Genomic DNA, 24,732 nt, shown 5'->3' with positions numbered 1-24,732 from the left:
TAAAAAATATGTTACACCAAAAAATTTCAGTCATTTCTTGTCTGAAGCTAAATAGTCATGTTTTTCCTCATTGTGGCCAAAACTCAACAGCACACACTACTATGCAGGAAAAATGCTTTGACAATAGGCCTACAAGAAAGGCTTATACAATGCTCAAAAAAATTAAGGGAACACTAAAATAACACATCCTAGATCTGAATGAATGAAATATTCGTATTAAATATTTTTTTCTTTACATAGTTGAATGTGTTGACAACAAAATCACACAAAAAATATCAATGGAAATCAAATGTATCAACCCATGGAGGTCTGGATTTGGAGTCACACTCAAAATTAAAGTGGAAAACCACACTACAGGCTGATCCAACTTTGATGTAATGTCCGTAAAACAAGTCAAAATTAGGCGCAGTAGTGTGTGTGGCCTCCACGTACCTGTATGACCTCCCTACAACGCCTGGGCATGCTCCTGATGAGGTGACGGATGGTCTTCTGAGGGATCTCCTCCCAGACCTGGACTAAAGCATCCGCCAACTCCTGGACAGTCTGTGGTGCAACATGGCGTTGGTGGATGGAGCGAGACATGATGTCCCAGATGTGCTCAATTGGATTCAGGTCTGGGGAACGGGCGGGCCAGTCCATAGCATCAATGCCTTCCTCTTGCAGGAACTGCTGACACACTCCAGCCACATGAGGTCTAGCATTGTCTTGCATTAGGAGGAACCCAGGGCCAACCGCACCAGCATATGGTCTCACAAGGGGTCTGAGGATCTCATCTCGGTACCTAATGGCAGTCAGGCTACCTCTGGCGAGCACATGGAGGGCTGTGCGGCCCCCCAAAGAAATGCCACCCCACACCATGACTGACCCACCGTCAAACCGGTCATGCTGGAGGATGTTGCAGGCAGCAGAACGTTCTCCACGGCGTCTCCAGACTGTCACGTCTGTCACATGTGCTCAGTGTGAACCTGCTTTCATCTGTGAAGAGCACAAGGCGCCAGTGGCGAATTTGCCAATCTTGGTGTTCTCTGGCAAATGCCAAACGTCCTGCACGGTGTTGGGCTGTAAGCACAACCCCCACCTGTGGACGTCGGGCCCTCATACCACCCTCATGGAGTCTGTTTCTGACCGTTTGAGCAGACACATGCACATTTGTGGCCTGCTGGAGGTCATTTTGCAGGGCTCTGGCAGTGCTCCTCCTGCTCCTCCTTGCACAAAGGCGGAGGTAGCGGTCCTGCTGCTGGGTTGTTGCCCTCCTACGGCCTCCTCCACGTCTCCTGATGTACTGGCCTGTCTCCTGGTAGCGCCTCCATGCTCTGGACACTATGCTGACAGACACAGCAAACATTCTTGCCACAGCTCGCATTGATGTGCCATCCTGGATGAGCTGCACTACCTGAGCCACTTGTGTGGGTTGTAGACTCTGTCTCATGCTACCACTAGAGTGAAAGCACCGCCAGCATTCAAAAGTGACCAAAACATCAGCCAGGAAGCATAGGAACTGAGAAGTGGTATGTGGTTATCACCTGCAGAACCACTCCTTTATTGGGGGTGTCTTGCTAATTTCCTATAATTTCCAACTGTTGTCTATTCCATTTGCACAACAGCATGTGAAATGTATTGTCAATCAGTGTTGCTTCCTAAGTGGACAGTTTGATTTCACAGAAGTGTGACTGACTTGGAGTTACATTGTGTTGTTTAAGTGTTCCCTTTATTTTTTTGAGCAGTGTAGTTCAACACTATCTGCTTTAATTTGGTCACAAAACAGTAATTCAAGAAGATCTAAATGCATATTCCCATGAAACTGATTGAGATGAAATTATTGGCATGAAGTTTGGACATTTTCAACCAGTAAAACGGGAAGAATTGTTCTTCACGATTGACAGTGATGACCTATTTTGAAATGAGGTACAGTGGGAAGACAAAGTATGTGAACCCTTTAGAATTACCTGGATTTCTGCATAAATTGGTCATAAAATGTTATCTGATCTTCATCTAAGCCACAACAATAGACAAACAGTCTGCTTAAACTAATAACACAATTACTTTTCATGTCTTTATTGAACACACGGTGTAAACATTCACAGTGCAGGGTGGGAAAAGTATGTGAACCCTTGGATTTAATAACCGGTTGACCCTCCTTGGCAGCAATAACCTCAACCAAACGTTTTCTGTAGTTGCGGATCAGACCTGCACAACAGTCAGGAGGAATTTTGGACAATTCCTCTTTACAAAACTGTTTCAGTTCCACAATATTATTGGGATGTCTGGTGTGAACCACTCTCTTGAGGTCATGCCACAGCATCTCAATCGGGTTGAGGTTACTTTTGTAACCCTTTCCAGCTTTATGGAAGACAACAATTCTTAATCTTAGGTCTTCTGAGATATCTTTTGTTCAAGGCATGGTTCACATCAGGCAATGCTTCTTGTGAATAGCCAACTCAAATTTTGTGAGTTTTTTTATGGGGCAGGGCAGCTCAAACCAAAATCTCCAATCTCGTGTCATTGATTTGACTCCTGACTCCAATTAGCTTTTGGATAAGTCAGTAGTCTAGGGGTTCACATACTTTTTCCAACCTACACTGTGAATGTTTAAATGATGTATTCAATAAGACAATAAAAATACAATCATTTGTGTGTTATTAGTTTAAGCACACTGAGTTTGTATGTTGTTGTGACTTAGATGAAGATCAAATTTATGCAGAAATGCAGGTAATTTCAAAGGGTTCACATACTTTTTCTTGCCACTGTGTGCATAACTTGGTGTTTGAGGGTATTAAAAACGGAACATTTTCTTGAGATAATAGGCCTTTGTGGGCGTAGGCAGACATTGCAATTGGAGGATGCATTTTATGCCTATTCTACAATGATATTCAATAGGCCACATCTGCCGATACAGACTTTCAGAAATGATGAGGTCATTAAAAAAAATAGTGCTCTCATTTAGGCTCCCGAGTGGCGTAGTGGTCTAAGGCACTGCATCTCAGTACTAGATGCGTGCGTCACTGCAGACACCCTGGTTCGATTCCGGGCTGTATCGTAACTGGCCGTGATTGGGAGTCCCAAAGGGCGGCGCACAACTGGCCCAGCATCGTCCGGGTTTGGCCGGTGTAGGCAGTCATTGTAAATAAGAATTTGTTCTTAAACTGATTTGACTAGTTAAGGTTACATTGTTTAATTGCACTACACCACTGGTCATGGCCGCCAGGATTTCTTGAGGAGCAAGCCAAAAAACAGGGCCAAATCAGCATGTGCAGTTCCCCTTCAACAAGGGCCCCAGGACCAGTGGAAGAAAAAAATCCCCATAACATCAAAGATCCACCACCATATTTTACAGTAGGTATGAGGTAATCACTGGCGCGTGTAACCAAAGAGCTCTATTTTCTGTCATCAGACCATAGCACCGGCTGGAGTATGCTAAACGGCATTGGCACTTGAATTGGAACTGGTGCTATGGTCAGACAAGTACCTCCTACCTACTGTAAAATATAGTGTGGATCTTTGATATTTTGGAGCTATTTAGCTTCCTCTGGTCCTGGAGCCCTTGTTAAGGTCAACGGCATCATGAACTTTGCCAAGTACCAGGACATTTTAGCCAAAAACCTGGTTGCCTCTGCCAGGAGGCTGAAACTTGGCCGGAAGTGGATCTTCCAACAAGAAAATAATCCCAAGCACGCATCAACATCCACAAATATATGGTAAATTGACCACAAAATAAACATTTTGCAATGGCCATCTAAGTCTCCGGACTTGAACCTCATTGAAATCTTGTGGTTTGAATTGAAGCGCAGATGAAGGATATCAAGGATATGGAAAGATTATGTATGGAGGAATGGCCTAAGGGTGTTTCTACACTTGGTCCCTTTCAGCCATTTTCTGTGTACTCTGTGCAATTTGCATAATGCATAAGGGTTTACCGACAAACCAGTTATCGGCAGTCCTGTGGGCGAAAACAGTTTGATGTGGGAGGTCGAAGGAGAATGGCAATTAATGAGTAAGCTAACAGGCAGGTCACAAACAGACAAATAACAGTGCAGTACAACAGTGGTTTGGCATCTCAGAACGCACAACTCATTGATCCTTGTCACGGATGGGCTATTGCAGCAGACGACCACACCGGGTTCCACTCCTGTCCAGCTAAAAACAAGAAGCGGCTCCAGTGGGCACACGCTCACCAACACCGGACAATTGAGGAGTGGAAAAACGTAGACTGGAACATGACAGCGAGTTCAGTTTACTTGAGTGGCCTGCACAGTTCCCAGACCTTAACCTAATAGAGCATATTTGGGATGAGATGAAATGGGCTGTTCACAGAATTAATGTTCTGCTGTCCAATCTGCAGCAACTGTGTGATGCCATCGCGTCAGCATGGACCAACATCCCTGTGGAACGTTTCCGACACCTTGTAGAATCCCCTGAAATAATTCAGGCTGTTCTAGTGGCAAATGGGGGGTCAGACCCAGTACTAGATGGGTGTACCTAATAAACTGGCGACTATGTTAAATGTGTATAATATTGGAAAGGGGATACCTAGTCAGTTGTACAACTGAATGCATTCAACTGAAATGTGTCTTCCGTATTTAACCCAACCTCTCTGAATCAGAGAGTATTTTCAGTTAGATTTCAGAACCATCTGGACATAAAAGTAGATCTGTATGTGACTTAGTAACCAAAGTGGTAATCTGAAAAAAATATTTCCAATAGGACCAAGGGCAGGAATATTTATTTTAAGTGTACCATTGATAAGAAAGGTCAAGGAACCCACCGCACTTGTCTGTAGACTTGTAGCTCATATAGATAGGAAGGTACTGAAAATTAGACCTCACAGGAAATATTCATGTGAAATCAGTTAGATAAAAAATGTGCAATTCTAATGGAGGTACTATGGAGGAGGGAGGTCAGTGACCTAACATCAAGTGGTTCGATGTATATGTCATATGGATTGGAATCTTTACATGAATTAATAACCACAGCTGTAATATGATAAATATTTATCGAAAATCAAAGGGGAGGAACTTTGGGAAAAAATAGAAGGTGCCAAGGAACCCACCACACGTGTCTAGAGCTATAGCTCATATGGACAGTGAGCAATTGAAATTTAGACCTATCACAAGGAATATTCATGTAAAATTATTTAAAAATCTAATTGTTGTGGGGGAAAAACTAAGTCTGTTTAAGATCTCTAGATCATTTGATACAATTAAGTGTTTCTGTAAACACCAAGTTTGGCTGATTGCAGTTTTAAGACGGCTCTTTAAAGGCGATCCATGCTCAACCTGACATCTGCATTATTAAGGGGATACAGCCTCTGTCGAGTTCAGGGAATTCTTAAAGCCAATTTATGCTTGATCTGAAAAAATGTGGTTGGAGGCTCCATGTGAGACGCAATTCGGAGCCTACAAAGGCAAGCAGAAGCCAAATTGAGCTACAAATTACGCCTCTCAAATGTTTCAACAATGCCAAGGGAGCCAAACAGCTCTGCATTGACATGATTGGTTGACTGTAGGTGGGGGCGGAAGGTCCTGTATAAAAACAAAATCACTTCCTTGAGTACTTCCTTCACAACAGCTCCATGCTGCTCTGCAAAGCGCAAGAAGTATGAATGTCCTGACGTTTGCAGAGGCCGTATCACCGTAAATGCTGCATGGCGAATGCAGCTGACGAATTGACCATATAGCGCCCTTAATATTCCCCCATTTAAGAAATAAAGTCTGTATCTTGCTATATATCACCCTAATTATCATAGGACCTTATGTTGATGAGGTATTGTCGAGCAAACCCCCGAATATCAAAACAATATGCAAACTGAAAACACATTTACTGCAGTCTTGAATAATAAGGTATAATTCGCCATTCCATCTGCCATCTCCTCCCAGAATATTATACTGTTTCAACACCTTTTCTGCATAAAACCTTAAGCCTTCATTCATAGGCATTTTAGTTATTTTTTTCAACAAATCTGAAATATCAGCAAGAATCTGACCGCAAAGAATTTCAATCGATTTCAATACACATCCATTGACAAATTGGATTCACTTCCAGGTACCTTCAGCTGTGGTCCAGTCACAATTCAACACGAGCAGCTTTCAAGCTCATAAATGCGCCTGCGCACTACGGCTGACCCTTCTGGTTCCTGCGCGTAATGCCACGACGTTAGTAGCGGTAGACACAACATACAAGCTACAGTTCTAACTGTAAAACGAGCAAATACATAAATAGACCACTTTCAGTCGTTAGCTCATTCACTTGTAGCACGAACACATTTTCTGTTAGCAACCGCAGTCCACAGCAACTATGTTGAAGTTGTTCCTACTATGCACACTGGCAGTTTTAAGCCGGGCTGATATCGGCGAAGAAGATGATGTTCTGGTGCTGAAGAAAAGTAATTTCGAGGAGGCTTTGAAAGCTCACCCAAACATCCTAGTTGAATTCTGTAAGTAAACTACCTGATCATATAAAGGCTGAGACAACTTAAATTGTTTGCTTGCCTGCTAATTTGTTCACGCATCTATGCTAGCGGAGTTCGCTTGTCGTGTTGTGTTATCAGCTTCACTTCAGCTACCGCAAAGGTGGAATGGCATTCCAACGTCAGCTAGCTAGCTTTCCTGATTGGTTTTCTGGGCAAACGTTAGCTAGTTCGCGACCAATTTCACTAACGTTAGACCTGTGTCATACATTAACTGTTGATTGCACTGCTGGCCATTGTATTTCAAGTAGTAACTTTATATATATTTTGACGGAATCTAAGGCAATGTCATTCCCAGCTAGCTAACGTTAACTAGTTACTGCACATTTGATTACCCTTACTAGTACGGGACTTTGTTGCATTTAGCTAACTATCTAGGCAGTATACCTTGCACAGGCAAATTGAGCATTAAGTGAATCCCGATCTAGCAGTCACAGGACTGAGGTAAAAAACTGAAGTCACATTCGTCTGTGACCTCTTGTTTGTGAAAGTGCCGGTTACTTTACCAGCCTTGGTTGCTTCATAGATCTAGAAGTTTATAAACGTGACTACAGCTTATTGTTTGTTTAGCTTACAAGGGATGGCTTGTGCTTCTGTGTACCCTTGAGAGAATACTTAATGCACGATTTAGAATACTCCAGCTATGTGCAACACTGCCGGCAAAGCATCTCTTGAGTGATGATAACACCATTCAGTCGTGTGAATGCATCAAGCAGACTCCATTAGTTGCAAGAGTGACGTGTATGGTTTGATTCATTCACCACTTGAGTTTCGATTGCTCGATATCGTTTCCTGGTCATGCACACTTTCTACTCCGGGATCAGTTAGAAGCTGTTTTGATTTAGGTTTACTGACATTCACATAAGTTGCTGCAGTGGTTTTGCGACACATTTGTTAAATGCTTATTAACTTGTGAACTTGGTTGTTTCCACTTTTTCTTAAGTACAATGGGTTTCTTTAATAAATAGTTTTGACGTTACCAGCAGGCAGGTTCTGCTACAACTGTCAAACTCTGAGGTATTCGGAACTTTTAGCTGACAAGCCTGCAGACCAATCGGAGGACTCCACGACTCGGACATTCCAATGAGCGACGTGGGGGAGGGCTGAACTCTTTGCTCACGTATCTCACGGACTGGCTGGACCTGAAGGGTTGCATGAGATGCTCAGTTGACGTGTACTTCAAAGTTCAATCATCTGTTCAACTTTAGTTTAACTCTCCTGGCTGATGGAACTTGGGGGTTTTCTCCACTGTAACTAAAACACTGCAATGAAAACGCACCAACTCATTTTTTTATTGAAGTTTTGAAACGATAAATATATTTAGTTAAAATAATTGCTGTAGGACTGTTTTATAATTTGAGGAAGTATCGTTTGGACTTTGAACTTACAACCAAGCTTAATGGACTTGTCAAGATATCACCATAAGCTTGACATCTCAAGGCCCATTAATCACACCATCACAGGCAGTCAATAGGTTAAGTTTGTTCAAACATTCATGGGTTTTTTCATAGGTTTCATGCATTCAGAACCTTTACAAGCCATTCTATGTCCTCCATAAGAAGTCAGAATAGAAATCCACCTCTCTTCTCAGGCAACTTTTTCACTAGTTTAGTTATAGCCCAAGACTAGTCTTTTCAGTGAGCTCATTGAAAACGAACTTTCCCACGCCCTCTAAATAGCTTACTGTATGTAAATGTTTTTCTCACTTAACTGGAAATTCTAAATACGCACGTCTCCCTCCATACAAACATTGTACCAATATTGGTGTTTGTTTAGTAATTAGAAAGCATCCCTTTGGTCCAAACATGTAGCAACACTCAAATGTTAAGGTAGTATATCAACAGTCACTACAGTATTTGCATCTACTTCACCTGTCGGTGTGAATCTCTCAACTCTGAAGCTGTGTGGTCTAATTTTTCTATTTCTACGATTTCTTTCTTGCTCCAGATGCCCCGTGGTGCGGCCACTGCAAGGCCCTGGTCCCGGAGTATGCCAAAGCTGCCAGCATGCTGAAGGCAGAGGGCTCAGAGATCCGCCTGGCCAAGGTGGACGCCACAGAGGAGGCAGACCTGGCCCAGGAGTACGGTGTCCGGGGGTACCCTACCATCAAGTTCTTCAAGGGGGGAGACAAGGAGTCGCCCAAAGAGTACTCTGGTGTGTAGTGGAGAGATGTATGTTACAGCGTGGGCTGGCACGATTGTCGTATAACCGTCAATAACTGTGAACTAAAGAAATACCAATCAGAATCGTCGTACCCTGTTAATTTCAGGAGAAGGGAGGGGGGTGTTGAACTTCATATTTAAGGAGATGCAGTTCACCCAATAGGAGTTCATTTTTACATGAAGTGTTTAAAGTTTCATCATTTTATGAGCAGAATGTCACATGCGAGTTGAGAAGCTTTATTTCCAAAAGTTCCAAGTGGTCAAAACCACCAGTTTTTCAGACTGGGGGGGGGGTTCTCCAAAGCTGTGTTTTCATTAGGTATGTTGTAACTAATTTTCCTATAATGCATTGGTCTATAAGCTACACTTATTTTTTTTACAAAAATGTTAATTATGATAACCGTGTCTTTGCATGAAAATCGTAACCTTAAATTCCATAATCGTCACAGCCCTAGATACAGCATATAATGTGCTTGACATGATCCATAGGCAGAACTGGGCTGTTTCTGTGTACTTGGATAGCCGTTACAAATTTTGCCCCGTTTTTCACTTTCACAAGTCAGTTGGACAAGGATCTACCCTAAATTTCTTTCTGTTTTCAAATATCCAATTATATCAAATAAGATTATCAACTGCCAAATTATTCTGTTGTAAATTATTGTGATCTCAATGACTAAATCTGGAGCAACCTAATTACTCAATGTCTAAGTACCTCAGTGACTGGGACAACTATTACCAACAAAGTGATAAGCTGTGTCATGTTGTCTGGTTATGATCATCTGCCATAGATCATTTGTATGATCAGGTAATTATTTTCTGAAGGATGGCTCAGACACAAAGTACTGCCTTTTCTTATGCTGGTTATGTGATCTTATCAGCTGTGTGTGTGTTAGCCAATGGCACATTCACTGTTCCCCATATAACTATGACTAAATGAAGGGGCCCCTCCCTCCTCCACACATTCTATCCATGCTCTCTCTCCCGCCCATCCCCCCAGCCAGGCAATGTGCAGTTCCTCACGTTTGCTCACTGACTGGCTGTGTTTTCTTTTTTAAAGGGGGGGAGGGAGAGGACAGCCCTAACTTCCAGTACTTGCTCTCTCTGGACTAAAAGCGGAGCACTCAAGGCCACAGGCAGCAGTATCCCTTCTCCAGTTGTCTGTCTGTCTGTCTGTCTGGCCTGGATGCAGCGTCGCTCAGCGGTGTTGCTCCGCTGTTGCGTCATTGGCTCTTTTTGTAATAACATGCAGGTTAATCATGAGTCAGTCCACTTAATTGGGACACGTTGGTTCTTAGAGAGCTTAAGTCTTCTCTGGTGGGGCAAACGAATCGCAGAGGAATGTTGCTACCTTTTTCCTTTGTCTGCCAGTAACAGTGCTGGTGTGACCAAATAAGATAAGAAATACTTTGTTAAATGAGAGATCTTAAACTGTCCTTTGTCCGTCATAAGTAGAATAATGGCAGCAATACTTGGAGCTGTGTTTACTCAAGTACGCCACAGTCGTGGCAGAGTAAATTAGCTTTTCTGCCTGAAGCTTTGTTTGATCTGTCCGTGTCGGCCCGTACCATTAGTCTCTATTCAGCCAGCCCTGGTCATGTGACCTGGGCCCTGTTCCAATATTAAAAATGAATCCTTGCGTCCGCCCTTGCCGTCATCTCTGATCTGTACATGATTAGAAAACATGAAGGTAGGCTTGCCATTCTCTTGTATTGTTTACCATGGCCAACCTTGTCTGCTCAGTGAATACATTACAGTACAACAAACAAAGGGGAAGTAGGGAATCAATCTCATACATTATTCATGTTTGAATGCTGCCATAGTGACTTACTAGAACTGTTGTTCCCTCCCTGCAGCTGGCAGACAGGCTGATGACATCGTCAACTGGCTGAAGAAGCGCACTGGACCAGCAGCCACCACCCTGGGGGAGGTCGCCGAGGTGGAGTCCATGATTGCCGACAACGAGGTAGCAGTCATCGGCTTCTTCAAGGTGAGACGATGACTTCTGACCTGCTACTCTGGCCTAGCTGCGCACGGTTACTGTGCTACTACAAGGTCAACCTCTAGGGATTCTTTGAAGGAAAGTTTAGTGCCAACTAAGTCCCATTTCCCACTAGACAGCTAGTTTCTTACTTTTTCAGTACTGATCAAATGGTTGGCTTATTATCAAAAAAAATACATACAAATCATTTTCACAGTTCAAATGAGTCATCAAGGCATAGATGGGCATGTGTTAATCATTAATGAGTCTTACGGTTCATGTATGACTGCATCTAAGCTAAGCGTCTCTTTGTCCTCCAGGATGTCGAGTCTGAGGGAGCCAAGGCTTTCCTGAATGCTGCAGAGGCCGTCGATGATGTTCCGTTTGGCATCACCTCCAACGACGCCGTCTACTCTAAGTTCGAGGTGTCCAAGGATGGCGTAGTCCTCTTCAAGAAGGTACGGAGCGAATACTTAGATTCAGTTTGACGTAATCACGCAAATTGTTTCATCTCTTTCAAACAAAATTACTACCCTGATCATGGTGTAACCATGATCATTGAGCTAGACACGCCTAGATGATCACTGATGGGTTACTGGCAGCGACTGTATTAGGTCATAGGGTTCCCCTGCTAGTCTCATTGGCTGGTCTCTAAAGTAAAGTGCAGTGCTTTACAGTTCAAAAGAAGGGGAAAGTGATCTTTGATATAGCCCCCCTGAGATTCTTCCTTCATACTCAAGTCTCTGTCTGAGGAATTCACTCATTTCAACAAGCATTTCCCCAGTAATAGCAAGATGAGGGATTCCTCTTCATTGAGATTTTACAGGGAAGGTTAACTGGTCATTAAATTTGGCTCCGACATGTAATGGTCTTACCCTCTCCCCTCCCTCAAATGACAATGATACTTAAAAGGACCAGATGTGGTAATTGGATATCCTTATTTCGAAGCCAAATCTTATCAGATTAAACAGACTTGCCCTGAACTAGGTCACAGTCCACATGGACTTTCCATTAGTTGTTATGCGACATGTTATGGCCGCATTCCTGCCTTTTCATAGAGAATCAGACATTATGTCAAATGCAGTCTTCCTTTCACCTGATAAGTCATCACTGGGTCAACAAGGAAAGAAGCCAGCCGCTAGTGGGGGTTTGGGTTGAGTAGTTGTAAACATGGTCTGAAAGTCTTCCCGGTATGAGGCATATGGCTGAATATCAAACTTGAGAAATAAGGCACTGATGATGTCTATGGGAGGAAATGTGTGTTAGATCTCAAGTTAGGATTTGGCTCCTATTCAGCAGAAGTAAGATTCCCATCTGACATTTAAAAACAGATGTCACCCATAAGCCTTTGGATATTCATGGCTGGACAAGACTAGACCAGACCACACTTGTAAACCTGTTTCCATCTCTCTATCGGCTGAGAATCTTTTTTTATCCTACTTTTATATCATTGCCCTTTAGTGGTCAGGGAGGGCCAGCTTAACGGCAGGCCGTTCGTTACATGTCACAATTCATTAGATTTCTGCCTGTCATTTTAAAGGCTTAACCCTCCACCTCTAATGAGACATGGATGGGATCCCTCCATCTTATCGCCCGGTAAGCCCCCTACTCATCAGTCATCATATTACCCCACTATTGTCTGCTTTCTCTCTCTCTGTGTGTGTGTGTGATTCAACCTTGACACAGACACTCCTGTGGTCTCCCAACTTTTTGTGTACCAGTAAGGGCTGACAGGCACTGTACTGCTATTCTTAACACTCAATAAAACCCCATTTAGCCTGATGTTGACTTCTTCAGCTGGGGTTACCAAAGGGATTTAAATGAGCTTGTTTGGTAAATCTGTGTTGTGGGGAGTTCACAGGCAGAATATAATAAAATAGGACTAAACTGGGAAGTTGGTGACGTATTAACAGGTTTGGCTTCTAACTAATGTTTCCATCTGTCTTCTCTACAGTTCGATGAGGGTCGTAACACCTTTGATGGAGAGCTGAGCAAGGCTGACCTGCTGGCCTTCATCAAGGCCAACCAGCTGCCCCTGGTCATCGAGTTTACCGAACAGGTAATGGCCGTGCTTTTTACCGCTGAAACTGAAACCGATGTGCTCTCAAATATCCACTGACTCACGCACTCAGAAAATACACATTTTTCCAGATGAACGCTCTCTCCTCTGTCACACTAAGCTACAGATTCTATTGACAGCCTCATCCCCACCAAGGCCCTATGACGGCTGTCACGAGAACCTTCAGTGCCGTTCCCACAACTATAATACAAGCGTTTATATCCCGAGCTTTGTTCCCCGTGTCTGACATTCGTGCTTCATGACATTGTGTTTTCTCTGCAGACCGCCCCCAAGATCTTCGGAGGAGAAATCAAGTCTCACATCCTCATGTTCGTGCCCAAGGCTGCCTCCGACTTCGACGAAAAAATGGTCGAGTTCAAGAAGGCATCAGAGGGATTCAAGGGCAAGGTGGGTGGACCAGACTGAAAGTGACGACCTTCATTCATTGTACCCGATCTCCAGTAAAGGCAGTTTGCTCGTTATTCCTGATCTATTTATTATGAGAAAGGGAGAGTTATTTTTCATCCAGTGCCTTTAAAGTAATTTACTGCATGCGCAGCACTGTCGGTATGTACCATTGAGACTGTACTGGAGTGAATATAGAATACCTACCTAGACTAAAAGCTAGATACATACGCCTTGTATTTCATCCTCTTCCTTGCCTCCCCCAGATCCTGTTCATCTTCATCGACAGTGAGGTGGACGACAACCAGCGCATCCTGGAGTTCTTTGGGCTGAAGAAAGAAGAGTGTCCTGCCATCCGCCTCATCACGCTGGAGGACGAGATGACCAAGTACAGGCCCGAGAGCGAGGCCATCACCGCCGACAACATCGTCGCCTTCTGCACACTCTTCACAGAGGGAAAACTCAAGGTGTGGGTTGGCCTAACAATGACTACAGACTTTCCAAGTGTACATGCTCCGTGTGTGTGTTTTTAGGACATAGTGTTACTCAGATTACAGGGTTAGGCTGTTACTGGGGTTTCTAGATCATTGGGGTGCCCTTGACTGCTAAGTACAGTACAGTAGGCCACAGCCCAGCCTAGACGGTGAGAACAGCTGTGCCCTACTGTAGACATTGATGAACCAGTCACTGTTAGGTCACTGCAGTGCAGTCATCATACCTCGATGGCTGGGCGTCAATGGCAGTGGCTTGAAGGTGCAGATGTAGGCTGACATGCTGTGCCAGAAAGTGTTACAAATGACAGATTATAGGGTTATAGATTAATGACAGATTGACAAATGACAGATTATAGGGTTTAGTGCCAGTTTTAGGACTTTTAGGGAGACAACCAATTGTGGGCCTGCATCACAAACCTGAACTAGGAAGTATTGGTTAGACTCCATATTTATTTTAGTGGTTTGAGTGTCTGCGCTGTGCAGGTTTTGCATCATTCCCATTCTATTTCCTCATGACTTGGGAATCATGTTTCTGTACCATTCAGCAGAGGAATGACCCATAATTCTAGTGTTGCTTGGTTTGGAACTAACATAATTCTGCTCATTCTTAGTTTTGCAAAAGTCATGTAATCCATCGTATATCTCTCCTCTTCGTGTCTCCTCCCCCCACAGCCCCACCTCATGAGCCAGGACATCCCTGAAGACTGGGACAAGAACCCTGTCAGAGTCCTGGTCGGCAAGAACTTTGAGGAGGTCGTCTTCGACCCCAAAAAGAACGTCTTCGTTGAGTTTTGTAAGTACTACCCCCTCTCATCAATACCATATGTAAGCCCCAGGGGTCGATGGCCCTGATATATTTTGAGGTGCGCTCTTTTGATTACACCGCCCACGTGGAGGTGGGAAGCTATCCTGAGTCTGAAACAGGAGTCTTTCTCCTAGCCCTGGCGATGCCCCCTGCACCTTTGTGCTAAGCCCCAGCAGATGTACAAGAGACCGGGACCTAAGATCATTCCATCAGCCCTCCACACGAATCGACGTGTAACCCAAGACTGAATAAGGAAACATTGGGATAAATGTAGTCTCGAGAGGAGATTTTTATAGCTCACAACTACTAAACTTTCCTCCACTGTTGTGGTGAGCCAGAGTGAGGAATTTTCCATCCCTGGGCTTTAATGTAAAGTCGCTTACGGTCACTGACGGGGGGGGGGGGGGGGGGGGGGGGGGTCAGGTTCTCATACGACTGTGGAGGGTATTTCCTAGTCGGTTGAGGGGAGCGAGGGCGATTAGCTGGGGGCGCACGTGCTATGCTCTCTCTGCATGTGAAGTGTCCCAGTGTTTGGGTTGCTGGGGCAGGATGGCATTGTAGAGAGGCACAGCTGTCGTAAACCTAACTGCCAACCTCGGCAACTACAGCCCACAGGCTTGAATTAATGGGCCCTTGGCAAGCCATTCCCCTATTCCAGTCACTTTCCATTGTATAAATGGAGGGCAAAGTAACATCATGCAATACAATAACCAGCCTAAGCATTCAGGTGATGATCAATGAGCTTGTATGGGACATGAAAATGTTCTTGTCCCTGACTGCTCCTCTGCTCTCCCCACTGCAGATGCACCCTGGTGCGGCCACTGCAAACAGCTTGACCCCATCTGGACCAAACTGGGCGAGAAGTACCAGGACAGCGCCGATATCGTGGTGGCCAAGATGGACTCCACAGCCAACGAGATGGAGACAGTCAAAGTACACAGCTTCCCCACACTCAAGTTCTTCCCTGCAGGCGACGAGCACAAGGTCAGTCTACTGAAACGAGCTGGAATGTCTGTCAGTGTTAGCAGCCATTTGTAACTGTTGCAGTTGACTCCCAAATGTATATCTTGACATTTTCATTGACATGGGTCAGTTCCTCTGTCCCACACTAGGGGATGGAGTTTGAGGTGAGACGGAGGGGCTCTGCTATATACCCAAATGTGATTATTGCATCACTACAACCCCATTTTGGAATGGCCAAGGTCTAATTCCACTTTTGGATAACATGACAACATATTTTTTTTAATTGGCTCATTTCCCCAACATAGCCAGTGTTAAATTGCCTGGCATTTGAGCACGCGTCTCACACTTGAAAACCAAGCCCTCGCAAGAAATATTGAATCCCCTGTCGGTTAGTAACACGACCCATTCTGGGCTTTGACTCTTTCGGTAAACATCTCAGAAGCATGGCTTTTGGCCACCCACCATCCATCCACCCTACTGAAATATCATCTTTCATTTCACAGCATTATAGGTGGGTGTGCGGTTATTATGGTCAGGTTAAGTAGCTGTCGCACTCACTAGGAGGGTTGATTTAGCAGCGCCAGCCACACATGCAGAAACCCAAGCCTGCTGGCCCTCTGAGTGACCCGGCCATTGTGGTGGTGTTTACCACTTCTACCAAACCCAACCCCTCTTTTTATGGCAGCCCGATAATGCCCTCACCCTCTTGGGATACTCTTGAGACCCTCACCCCAGCTCTTAAAGAGCAGGTTGGCATTTATTGTCATGAGTCTTGTCTTAGAGGCAGAGCTGAGCATTTCCCCTTAGATAGCCAATTGACATTTCAGCTGGCCTATATTAAAAAATATATTTTTAATTTCAGGTTAGGCAATAGGTTTAGCAGTGTGGTTAGGATTTTACCACTTCAGAACAAGATTCAAGATGACTAAATGCACATCTGCTCTTAAAGACCACCCTGGCACTCAACCCCCCCCCCCCCCCCCCCAGAGGCATGCCAACCACCCTGCTGAACTATAGCCCATAGTGGTCAACTACAGAAAGCCTCCTGGAAGAGGTTGGCAGCCTTAATTGGGAGCTTTGTGTTGGGATTCCCCTTGCGAAGAGCCCTGGGGTTTACCCTGACCCTGAGCCATTCCTCCTTGTGACAGAGCCAGAGATGGCTAGGGAAGTAGGCAGCTGCACGAGTAGCCCCAGGCTCCGCCTCTGTTGGCTCGCTATGCTCTGTATTAACGGACTGGCTAAGACTACATGGGTCTGGAGGCAGAGCTCTGCGACTGTCCTCAAGACCGATCTCAAGGGCAGTCCTATAGTAACTGAGAAGGGCCATAAACAACACACCTTTGGCCTTCTCTCATCCATCAATAGTTGTGTATCTCCTCTTGACTGCTCATTGGCACAGATCTGAAGATGTCTGGAGGCATCAAAGGTTTTTGGCTCCAGATTCAAATTAGCACATGTTGTTGAGGGACCCCACAGGCTGATTTGAAAAATTAGACATTTGGATAAGATTTCAGTAGTTATTTGACAAATGGACCACTGGAGTTTCTTGGGGTTTTCTAGCTCCAATTTTGCCCCATTTGATAGTTGGTGGTGCATGCAGTCTGGCTTGGTTAGAGCATTTTCTTCTCATGGAAAAGCAATGGAAATATATCGATTTGAATCGCTATAGAAATTTGATGCATGTGATTTTCTTCCATGCAGGTGGTCGACTACAATGGTGAGAGGACACTGGAGGGCTTCACCAAGTTCCTGGAGAGCGGAGGCAAGGATGGCGGAGCACCGGCTGGAGAGGAAGGGGAGGAGGATGAGGGGATTGATGTAAGTACACCCCTTGGATTGGTATGAAAAACGGTTTGTCTTCATGCTTAAGCAGACACTACAATTATGTTTGCATGACAGATTTGCATTAAACCGCAAGGCATTGCTATACGGTCAAAATGAAATCGTGCAAACTCTTTCAAAGCCCACTCGTTTTACATGCAGTTTTGATCTAAAAACAGCCACCTTTTTCACAATGACTTGTTTTTTACGCGGTCATATGCTGAGTACACACTGAAATGTGAATGTTGCTCAAGGCCGCTTTCAAACGGTCAAAAAATGATGCGTTTGAGTTACAGCCAAACCTTATCCAGTAAGAGTAATGCATTGGTGGACAGGAGAATACAACAATGTTGGAGAAGGTGTAACTTTTGGTGCAACGCATCCTGATCAATTGAATTCTCCCCAGAAACTGGCCCAAGATTTGTGCATGTGCAAGCAAGGTGTCTTTTTTGGGGGGATAGTCAGTATCCTGTAGGTCACCCAGAATAGACCCACAGGACCACCTCTCCTGAAGATTTGGGTCACATGCCTACATACCTTTTTTTAAGTCGATTTAAAAGTCAGGTAGCCTAGTGGTTAGAGTTTTGGGCCAGTAACAAAGGTTGCTAGATCGAATCCCCGAGCTGACAAGGATCTGTTCTGCTCCTGGACAAGGCAGTTAACCCACTGTTCCTAGGCTGTCATTGTAAATAAGAATTTGTTGTTAACTGAGATGCCTAGTTAAATAAAATAAATAGAAGTGAAGCCTACTCTTTGCTTCAGGACAATGCAGAAACCGTTGTAATGGGTATTTGCATGGTTATTTATTTGTCAGTGTTGAAGTCTGGTGTCTTTCCCCATCTCACTTTCCAATCCAACCTGGAGGAAACGGGCTCTAGTGGAGATGTAGGTCAAGCTGACGAAGACTTCCATGAACTCAGTCTTCAAGCACAGCAAGCAGCCAGACAGACACGCTCAATACATGACCCATTAAGGCATAGACAGTCATTAGTCCAGCAGCCCATGTCTGTCATCAATGAAGGAGATGACAAACCTTACCCACTCAAAATCCTGACCTAAGATTGTAATAATTCTGACTAATAGAATTTATACCAGGATATTCCCTAATGCCCAGGTGTATGGGGTAATGCACGAAATGGAGTAAGACATTTTGAGAAATTGAATCATGTCGTCATCCAAGACTTCTTGCACATCTCTCTAATGCTTCTATAAAAAAAAAGCCTGGTGGCTTTTTGAGATGCGGGTGGGGTTTCGCTCCTTCCCTGGCACCGAACTGGGTGCTAAGACCAGGGCCTGTATCCAAAACCCACTGGAGATCCAGCTCAAACTAGTTGAAGGCCCTCATCCCACTACCACACACCCCACCTACCACACTCCCTTCTCAGAAGTCTAATTGCAGACCATTCCCCGACTGCGGTCGCTAATGCCAACTACAGCTGTCGCTGCTGTTTACCAGGCTGTCCCTTGGGACCAGACCTCCTGTCCGAACGTGCAAGTCAATATCCTCAACCCCAACTTCCTCACCCCCACATCCTTCAGTCAAGTGTCCCTCCCCCCGGCAGCTGTGACTGAATGGCCTCTTTGCAAGACCGTCATTTCACATTTCTTTGGTTTGCATACACATATTTAACAGATGTTATAGCGAATGTAGTAAAATGCTTGTTCCTAGCTCCAACAGTGCAGTAAAATCTAACAATACATGCATCTAAAAGGTGAAATAATGTATTTAAGGGATCTATAAATATTAGGACGTGCAATGTCTGAGTCCGAAGTGTTTGATGTTTAGACAACGTGGATAGAATGTGCAGTGCATTCGGAAAGAATTCAGACCCCTTGACTTTTCCACATTTTATGTCACTGCCATATTCTAAAATAGATTACATAATTCCCCCCCTCCCCCCATAATGACAAAGCAAAAAAACAGGTTTCATTAAAAAAATAAACTGAAATCCCATTTATGCAAGTATTCAGACCCTTTACTCAGTTCTTTGTTGAAAAAAAACTAACAATTTAATCCTTTTTAGAATAAGGCTAATGTAACAATCGAGTTAAATGGGTTTGAATACTTTCTGAATGCACTGTGTGTAGATGGATGGATATGTGAAGAATAGTATATGTACAGCACTAGTTAAATAGGATATGCCTTGTCTACAATGCAGTACATACATACGAAGTTAGTAAAACAGTGTGTTATTCATTATTAATGACATACTGTTTGGGTTACCATGCTGTATTTGTTCATGCAGGCTTACAAAAGTGATGAATGGGCATGGAGGGCCTTTCAGTTAAACCTCAGTGCCCCGCACGTCTTGTCCTTACGTTGTTTTCTTATGTACATATGTTTCGCCATAGATGGACATGGGTTTCTCCAGGTCACGTTTTTTTCAACAACCTTTCAAGCATGTCATGTTGCCCATTTTTAAATCAAATAAAAACATTTGAACATATATGGTTTAATGTGTCAGGACAGCCACACAAAATGAGCCGCGTAGTATCCTCCCACCACAACGTTCCGTATAGCATCCAAGCTTTCTACTCCCAAGAACTGCATGCACAGTCAGGGCAGACTCAGAGAGCAGCTTCCTCCAGGCAGGTGTTAAAGACCATCTCCTCTCTCCTCCTCCTAGGATATGGAGGACCTGGACGAACAGGACAGTGATTCTGACACCGACGGTGGCGACCACGACGAGTTATAAGACCCGGCGAAGGAGAGAGGAGAGACGAACCCCCACCCCTTTTACCAACCAACCACCATCACTTCCACCCCTGTTCTGTGAACACTAATACTTCTCCTTTAACTGCTCCTCAGTCAGTCTGTCAGCAGATGTGGCAGGACCCTCGGCCAGCCCCCCTCCTGAAGCCACCTCGACAACCTCTATCCCCTTTCTCCCTCCCGCTGGACCAGATGGACTCGTCTGTCCCCTTGTCGTGGGAACTCAACAGAGCAGAACGGCACCTCGTGGTCTTAACGGCTTTTTTCATTACCAACGTTCCTCATCAGTCAAATGATGGAGTTGTATTGCCAAAATGTTAAATGGCATTAAGATACTGTGCTTGACATATCCAGTTGGAATCACAAATTGGGTTATGTACCTGTCAGTTCTTGTCAAATTACTTTTCCCCCAGTCTGCTTCAGTGTGAGGATGGTACAGTTTTGTGGTGTAGCTGGTTTTTAGGGGTGGGGTGATGGGGGCTGCTTATGTCCTTGTTCCTCTGCTAGGCTTTCTGAGGGCCAGAGGTGTTATATGGTGGGATGTATGGACTCTCAGGGGACTTGGGGCCATCCTATTGTCTTTTTGTAAAGAGTAACAGAATAAAGAAGAAACGTGTTCCGTGTAGCAGAGGCCCCTGGAAAGCAATATATGCATCTGTAGCTGAGACCAATCTTGAGGGTTGCTGTATTCCTCTCTCTCTCTCTCTCTCTCTCTGCCTTCATTCCCTCTAAGTCTGCAAATTATGTTTTTCAGTTCAGTTTCCCTCATTTCAGCATGGCTACTGACTTACTTTTTTTAAAGAAAGAAAAAAGATACTTTGGCATTAGCTTGTTTTATTTAATTGTATTTTCATTCAATATATTTTTTTTAAAACCTGTCATTAAATAATGTGTGTATACCAGTAATGCCCAGCTAAAGTTTTAAGCTGGGGTAGAGTTGGCCCTCTGACTCTGTTTGACCTGGGATTTGTGGGGAGGCCCAGGACGGTTTCTGTTTGTATCACTGTGTTCATAGCCTGGACCCAGATCTGTTTGTGCAGTCTCGCCAACTCCTATAGTCTTGACCAGATGACACACACAGATCTGAGACCAGGCTACTGTGTTTATGCCGTCAGATTCCACATGGTTACTGTATGAGGGGTTGGATACTTAAAAGGAACTGTGTTTTGCGACTCTTTAGCACGGTCTCTGTCCTGGTTGTCTTTGGGGAGGTGGGGAACAGTGCAACAGCCCCACCGTACCTGTACTGCCCCCATCCCTCTGGCTTCGGCTCTAACTGACGCTATTGTCCCCATGGAGATGTTGGTGTACCTGGTGGTGTGTGATTGACTGCATCTGCTTTTTTTCTTCTAAGTCCAGGGACAAGGTTGTGAATGTTTTTGATGTTTGGCTGGGATGGGAGGGTTGAGTAGGGCAGACCGGGGTGAGGTTCAACAGCAGCTGTTCAAGGGGGTGGGGGAAATGACTTGGAAACAAACGCATTCCATCACATTGAATTTGATGTGGAAAAGTGAAAACTGGTGGCCAAATAAATAAAAATATGAAAAAGTAGCTTTTTTTTTTCTTGCACTTTTTAGCACATTGTTTCAATATATCAATACTGTGGAGTTTTAAAGGGAGACTATCCAAACTGGATTGCCTACCATGATAACATACGTATGCCAGTAAATAGTACTTATGCTATTAAGATGGCGCTGACAGACAGGGCAGCGGTGCTTCTAGCTCCCACATCTATTTCGCTACACCCGCAATAACGTATAACCAATAAAAATGGATTTGAAATGGGCTGTAACTAGGGCCCAATGCTTCTAATGGTTATAACACATGGACAGTCAGTACTCTTGTCTGGAACTATGATTCAATGAACAAAGTGCCAATTTTTAAGTCATGCTTACTGGATTAGTCTCTTGCAGTAAATTTCCCACGACAACCAAACTAAAGCCATATTGACTGATTTACACTTCTGTAACGTTAAAGGTATGCATAGTATATGACTGACAGATTAATTTGCTGAAGTCTAATTGAAACGCTTTATCAACATTGCTATTTTCAACAGCCCAGTCATTACACTTGACCCCCCCCCACCCCTTCCATGTCCTGTTTACGAGAAGGTTCTTCCCCTTCAGTGGTGCGTGACCAGTGGCTGTCATGCATCTTGAATGGTGAGCATCTGGGAGCTGGAGGGGTTAAGTTCAAAAGTGTGGGGGGGTGGGTGAAAACAGAAGCTGTGGTTACTGCTACTGTCATGGCTGGCATTATGAGCTGCGTCCAGTGCTTGTGACAGGATGGTAGGAGGGTCCCGCCTCTTAGGGTCACTCATCCAATTCTAGAACTTGACCTGTCAGGTGACTGAATCAAAAATAGCCCTGCAGAGTATATAGCGGTCTATACGCAGGCCCTGGATTTCAGAACAGGACTTGCCCCGCTGTCTGAAACATACAGGACACTCACTGCACCACGAGAGCCGTTGACAAGAGGAAAGGCCTTTTTTGAAGGACATATCTTAATTCAATCATTTCACTGCCTTTTGCTTTATAATTTTACCATTGAAAAAGGCTTGAAGATTTTCAACAGATTTTTTTATTTTTTTCTTTGAGCAAGACTGAACTTTTATAAGGATGAAGTACTACCAGGACCCAGTCTGCCAGTCCATGGGCATCCAGGCTTATGGCCCCAAGGAGTCCAGCAGCTCCTCTTGCGCCCACTCTTCTCCACAGATCAAACCAGTCCGCAGCGTCCACTTCCCCAACGACATTGTGTTCCAGGACTACGTCCGGCAGGGCGAGCTGGACAGGATCGGACTCTTCATCAGAAAGAGGAGGGTCAGCCTGGAAACCATCTACCACTCTGGTGAGTCACCATGAAATCAGAACAACATGAAAACCATTTTAATCCATTCAAGAGTTTGAAGCATCAGAAGTGTCTTCAGACTCTGGTTAGATTTCAACTGGGCTTAACAGTTCCAAAAACTTGATAATTTATAATCCCTCTGGTATTGATGCAATGACTTGTCTCTGTGGCACGTGCAGTACTGGAATAATACCTCAGTATAAACTGATCATTGAGTGTTCCTTTCAATGTCCCTAAAATGAACCTGTACAGATGCTATTTGCCGTCCATTCCTATCGACCGCTCTGCAGGTATGGCAGCGATCCATGAGGCTGTCCTCTCTGGGAACCTGGAATGTGTGAAGCTGCTGGTGAAGCACGGAGCAGACGTCCACCAGAGAGACGAGGAGGGCTGGACACCTCTCCACATGGCCTGCAGTGACGGATTCCCTGACATTGCCAAGTGAGTCAACGCACCTAGCATACCCACAACATCTACAGTCACTAGCTTTTAGTTTTTTATCCACACACATTAAGATAGGTCAGTGGTCTCTCGCACAAGTGGGACTTGAGCCGATGTACTGTTAACATCAACTTGAAGCCTTGACTGCTGACTAACTCGTATTTATGCTGCTGTCCATACCATGTCAATGCAGCATCCCTGAAGTTCAGGAATTCAATGCACTTCAGGATAGAGGAAGATTCCGATTTTGAATGTCACTAAGCTGCAGCTCACACTGCCGGTTTACAGTGTCAAGTGCTTGCAAGGAAGATGAACCAAAACACGCTCTGGCTGAATTTTGAGTAGCACTCATACGCCAATAGCAGTAAGCTACACTGAGGATCCGCCACATTCCTCTAACCCTCTGTAGAATCTCACGGTTCACTATCTCTGCGCGGAACATACCATTTGGATACTTTCTTTGACTGAATGCTTTTTTCCCCCTGCTTCTCCCACTAGGTACCTGCTTTCTATTGGCGCAGACCCTCAGGCGGAGAACGAGTGTGGGGAGACACCTGCCGATCTCATCGACCCAGAGTGCACCGGGGTTCGTGAGCTGCAGGGGCTGCTTGGGGTGGAGGATGACGGAGCTCTCATCTAACCTTAAAACGTCACTGAAACTTCAGTCACCTTCCTCGCCCAGGCCTCCCGGTTGACCCTCCCCAATGGAATGAAATGGGCAGATCAGCAGAACATCGTCATTCTGTGCCCTCATTGTAGACGTCCTGGAGACATATCTGGTCTGGTGGGAGGAAGGCTGCCAGCCAACAGTAGATGGTTGCCTTTGAGAGTGAACTGAACTGTTGCTGGAAAGGGGCTCCTCCCAGGCAATCTCAGCAGGCATCGCTTTGTAATGCTGTTTGCAGGTGAAGAAGTTTGAGCTTTTGTACTTTTTTTTTTATAGAGGGTGAACAGCACAGGAATGAATTAGATAACAGTATGGTAATGAGCTTTTCTAATTACTTTATAGTTGATGTGTGAAAGCTTTTTTGGAAGTTGTGAAACATGGATCTGTGGTTGTCCTCTGACTCGTAGGGCCACTCTAAATTGGGGCACTTACTGCCCACCGCAGTAAACCAATGTGATAGGTCAACTCTACCTACTGACAGCATTTATAGTTCAAGATTTGTCATTTACACCCTACAGCTTTTCAATTTGAAACAAAGACCCTGCATACTGTATGTACTCTAAAATGTACCACATGAATGTTGTTAGTCTAACGCTTTACCTCTATACTTTTTTTTTATTCTATACTTTTGCAAACACCACTGGAATGGCTAATTGTGTGTTTACAATTGCTTTTACAATCATTTGTAACAAACTGTGTGCAATCAATTGTGGTTACACCGCTTTGTAAATAATTGCCTTTTTATACATTTTTTCATTAAAATAGTTTCATACAAAAACAACTTAGTGGTGATCTATTTGGTCTTCATCAACTTGACAAAACTGTTTGAAGGGAAAGAAAATAAATTATTTTGACTTTAATTTCAAACTACAGTAACCAATCTTGGTTCCAATTAACCTTGGTGGACTGAG

General features: G+C 44.4%; 2 protein-coding genes across 2 annotated transcripts; both read left to right on the top strand.

Annotated features, from left to right (window-relative positions):
* The first annotated feature begins 5,873 nt into the window (after positions 1-5,873).
* On the top strand, positions 5,874-21,414 carry LOC110493653 (protein disulfide-isomerase). Its single transcript, XM_036949648.2, has 11 exons — positions 5,874-6,430; positions 8,411-8,617; positions 10,479-10,612; positions 10,924-11,061; positions 12,558-12,662; positions 12,945-13,070; positions 13,334-13,534; positions 14,234-14,354; positions 15,169-15,350; positions 17,031-17,147; positions 19,778-21,414. The coding sequence occupies exons 1-11, from the start codon at positions 6,292-6,294 to the stop codon at positions 19,844-19,846; spliced, it is 1,539 nt and encodes a 512-aa protein (XP_036805543.2). The 5' UTR covers positions 5,874-6,291; the 3' UTR covers positions 19,847-21,414.
* LOC110493656 (uncharacterized) lies at positions 20,124-24,599 on the top strand. The gene is made up of 3 exons (XM_021568055.3): positions 20,124-22,713; positions 23,004-23,154; positions 23,653-24,599. The coding sequence occupies exons 1-3, from the start codon at positions 22,482-22,484 to the stop codon at positions 23,792-23,794; spliced, it is 525 nt and encodes a 174-aa protein (XP_021423730.2). The 5' UTR covers positions 20,124-22,481; the 3' UTR covers positions 23,795-24,599.
* Positions 24,600-24,732: the final 133 nt, after the last annotated feature.

This window comes from Oncorhynchus mykiss, chromosome 17, assembly GCF_057628025.1.
Source record: "Oncorhynchus mykiss isolate SJ-2025 chromosome 17, ASM5762802v1, whole genome shotgun sequence".
In the NCBI taxonomy this organism is placed as follows: Eukaryota; Metazoa; Chordata; class Actinopteri; order Salmoniformes; family Salmonidae; genus Oncorhynchus; species Oncorhynchus mykiss.
Note: the sequence above shows the minus strand (reverse complement) of the source record. Positions and strands in the feature narration are given on the sequence as shown.

Excerpts from the sequence above, each read along its gene's own strand:
- LOC110493653 (XM_036949648.2), top strand. The coding sequence starts at position 6,292 with ATGTTGAAGTTGTTCCTACTATGCACACTGGCAGTTTTAAGCCGGGCT. Across the intron at positions 6,431-8,410 it reads AAACATCCTAGTTGAATTCT|ATGCCCCGTGGTGCGGCCAC; the intron begins GTAAGTAAACTA and ends TTCTTGCTCCAG. Across the intron at positions 10,613-10,923 it reads CAGTCATCGGCTTCTTCAAG|GATGTCGAGTCTGAGGGAGC; the intron begins GTGAGACGATGA and ends TTTGTCCTCCAG.
- LOC110493656 (XM_021568055.3), top strand. The coding sequence starts at position 22,482 with ATGAAGTACTACCAGGACCCAGTCTGCCAGTCCATGGGCATCCAGGCT. Across the intron at positions 22,714-23,003 it reads GGAAACCATCTACCACTCTG|GTATGGCAGCGATCCATGAG; the intron begins GTGAGTCACCAT and ends ACCGCTCTGCAG. Across the intron at positions 23,155-23,652 it reads GGATTCCCTGACATTGCCAA|GTACCTGCTTTCTATTGGCG; the intron begins GTGAGTCAACGC and ends TTCTCCCACTAG.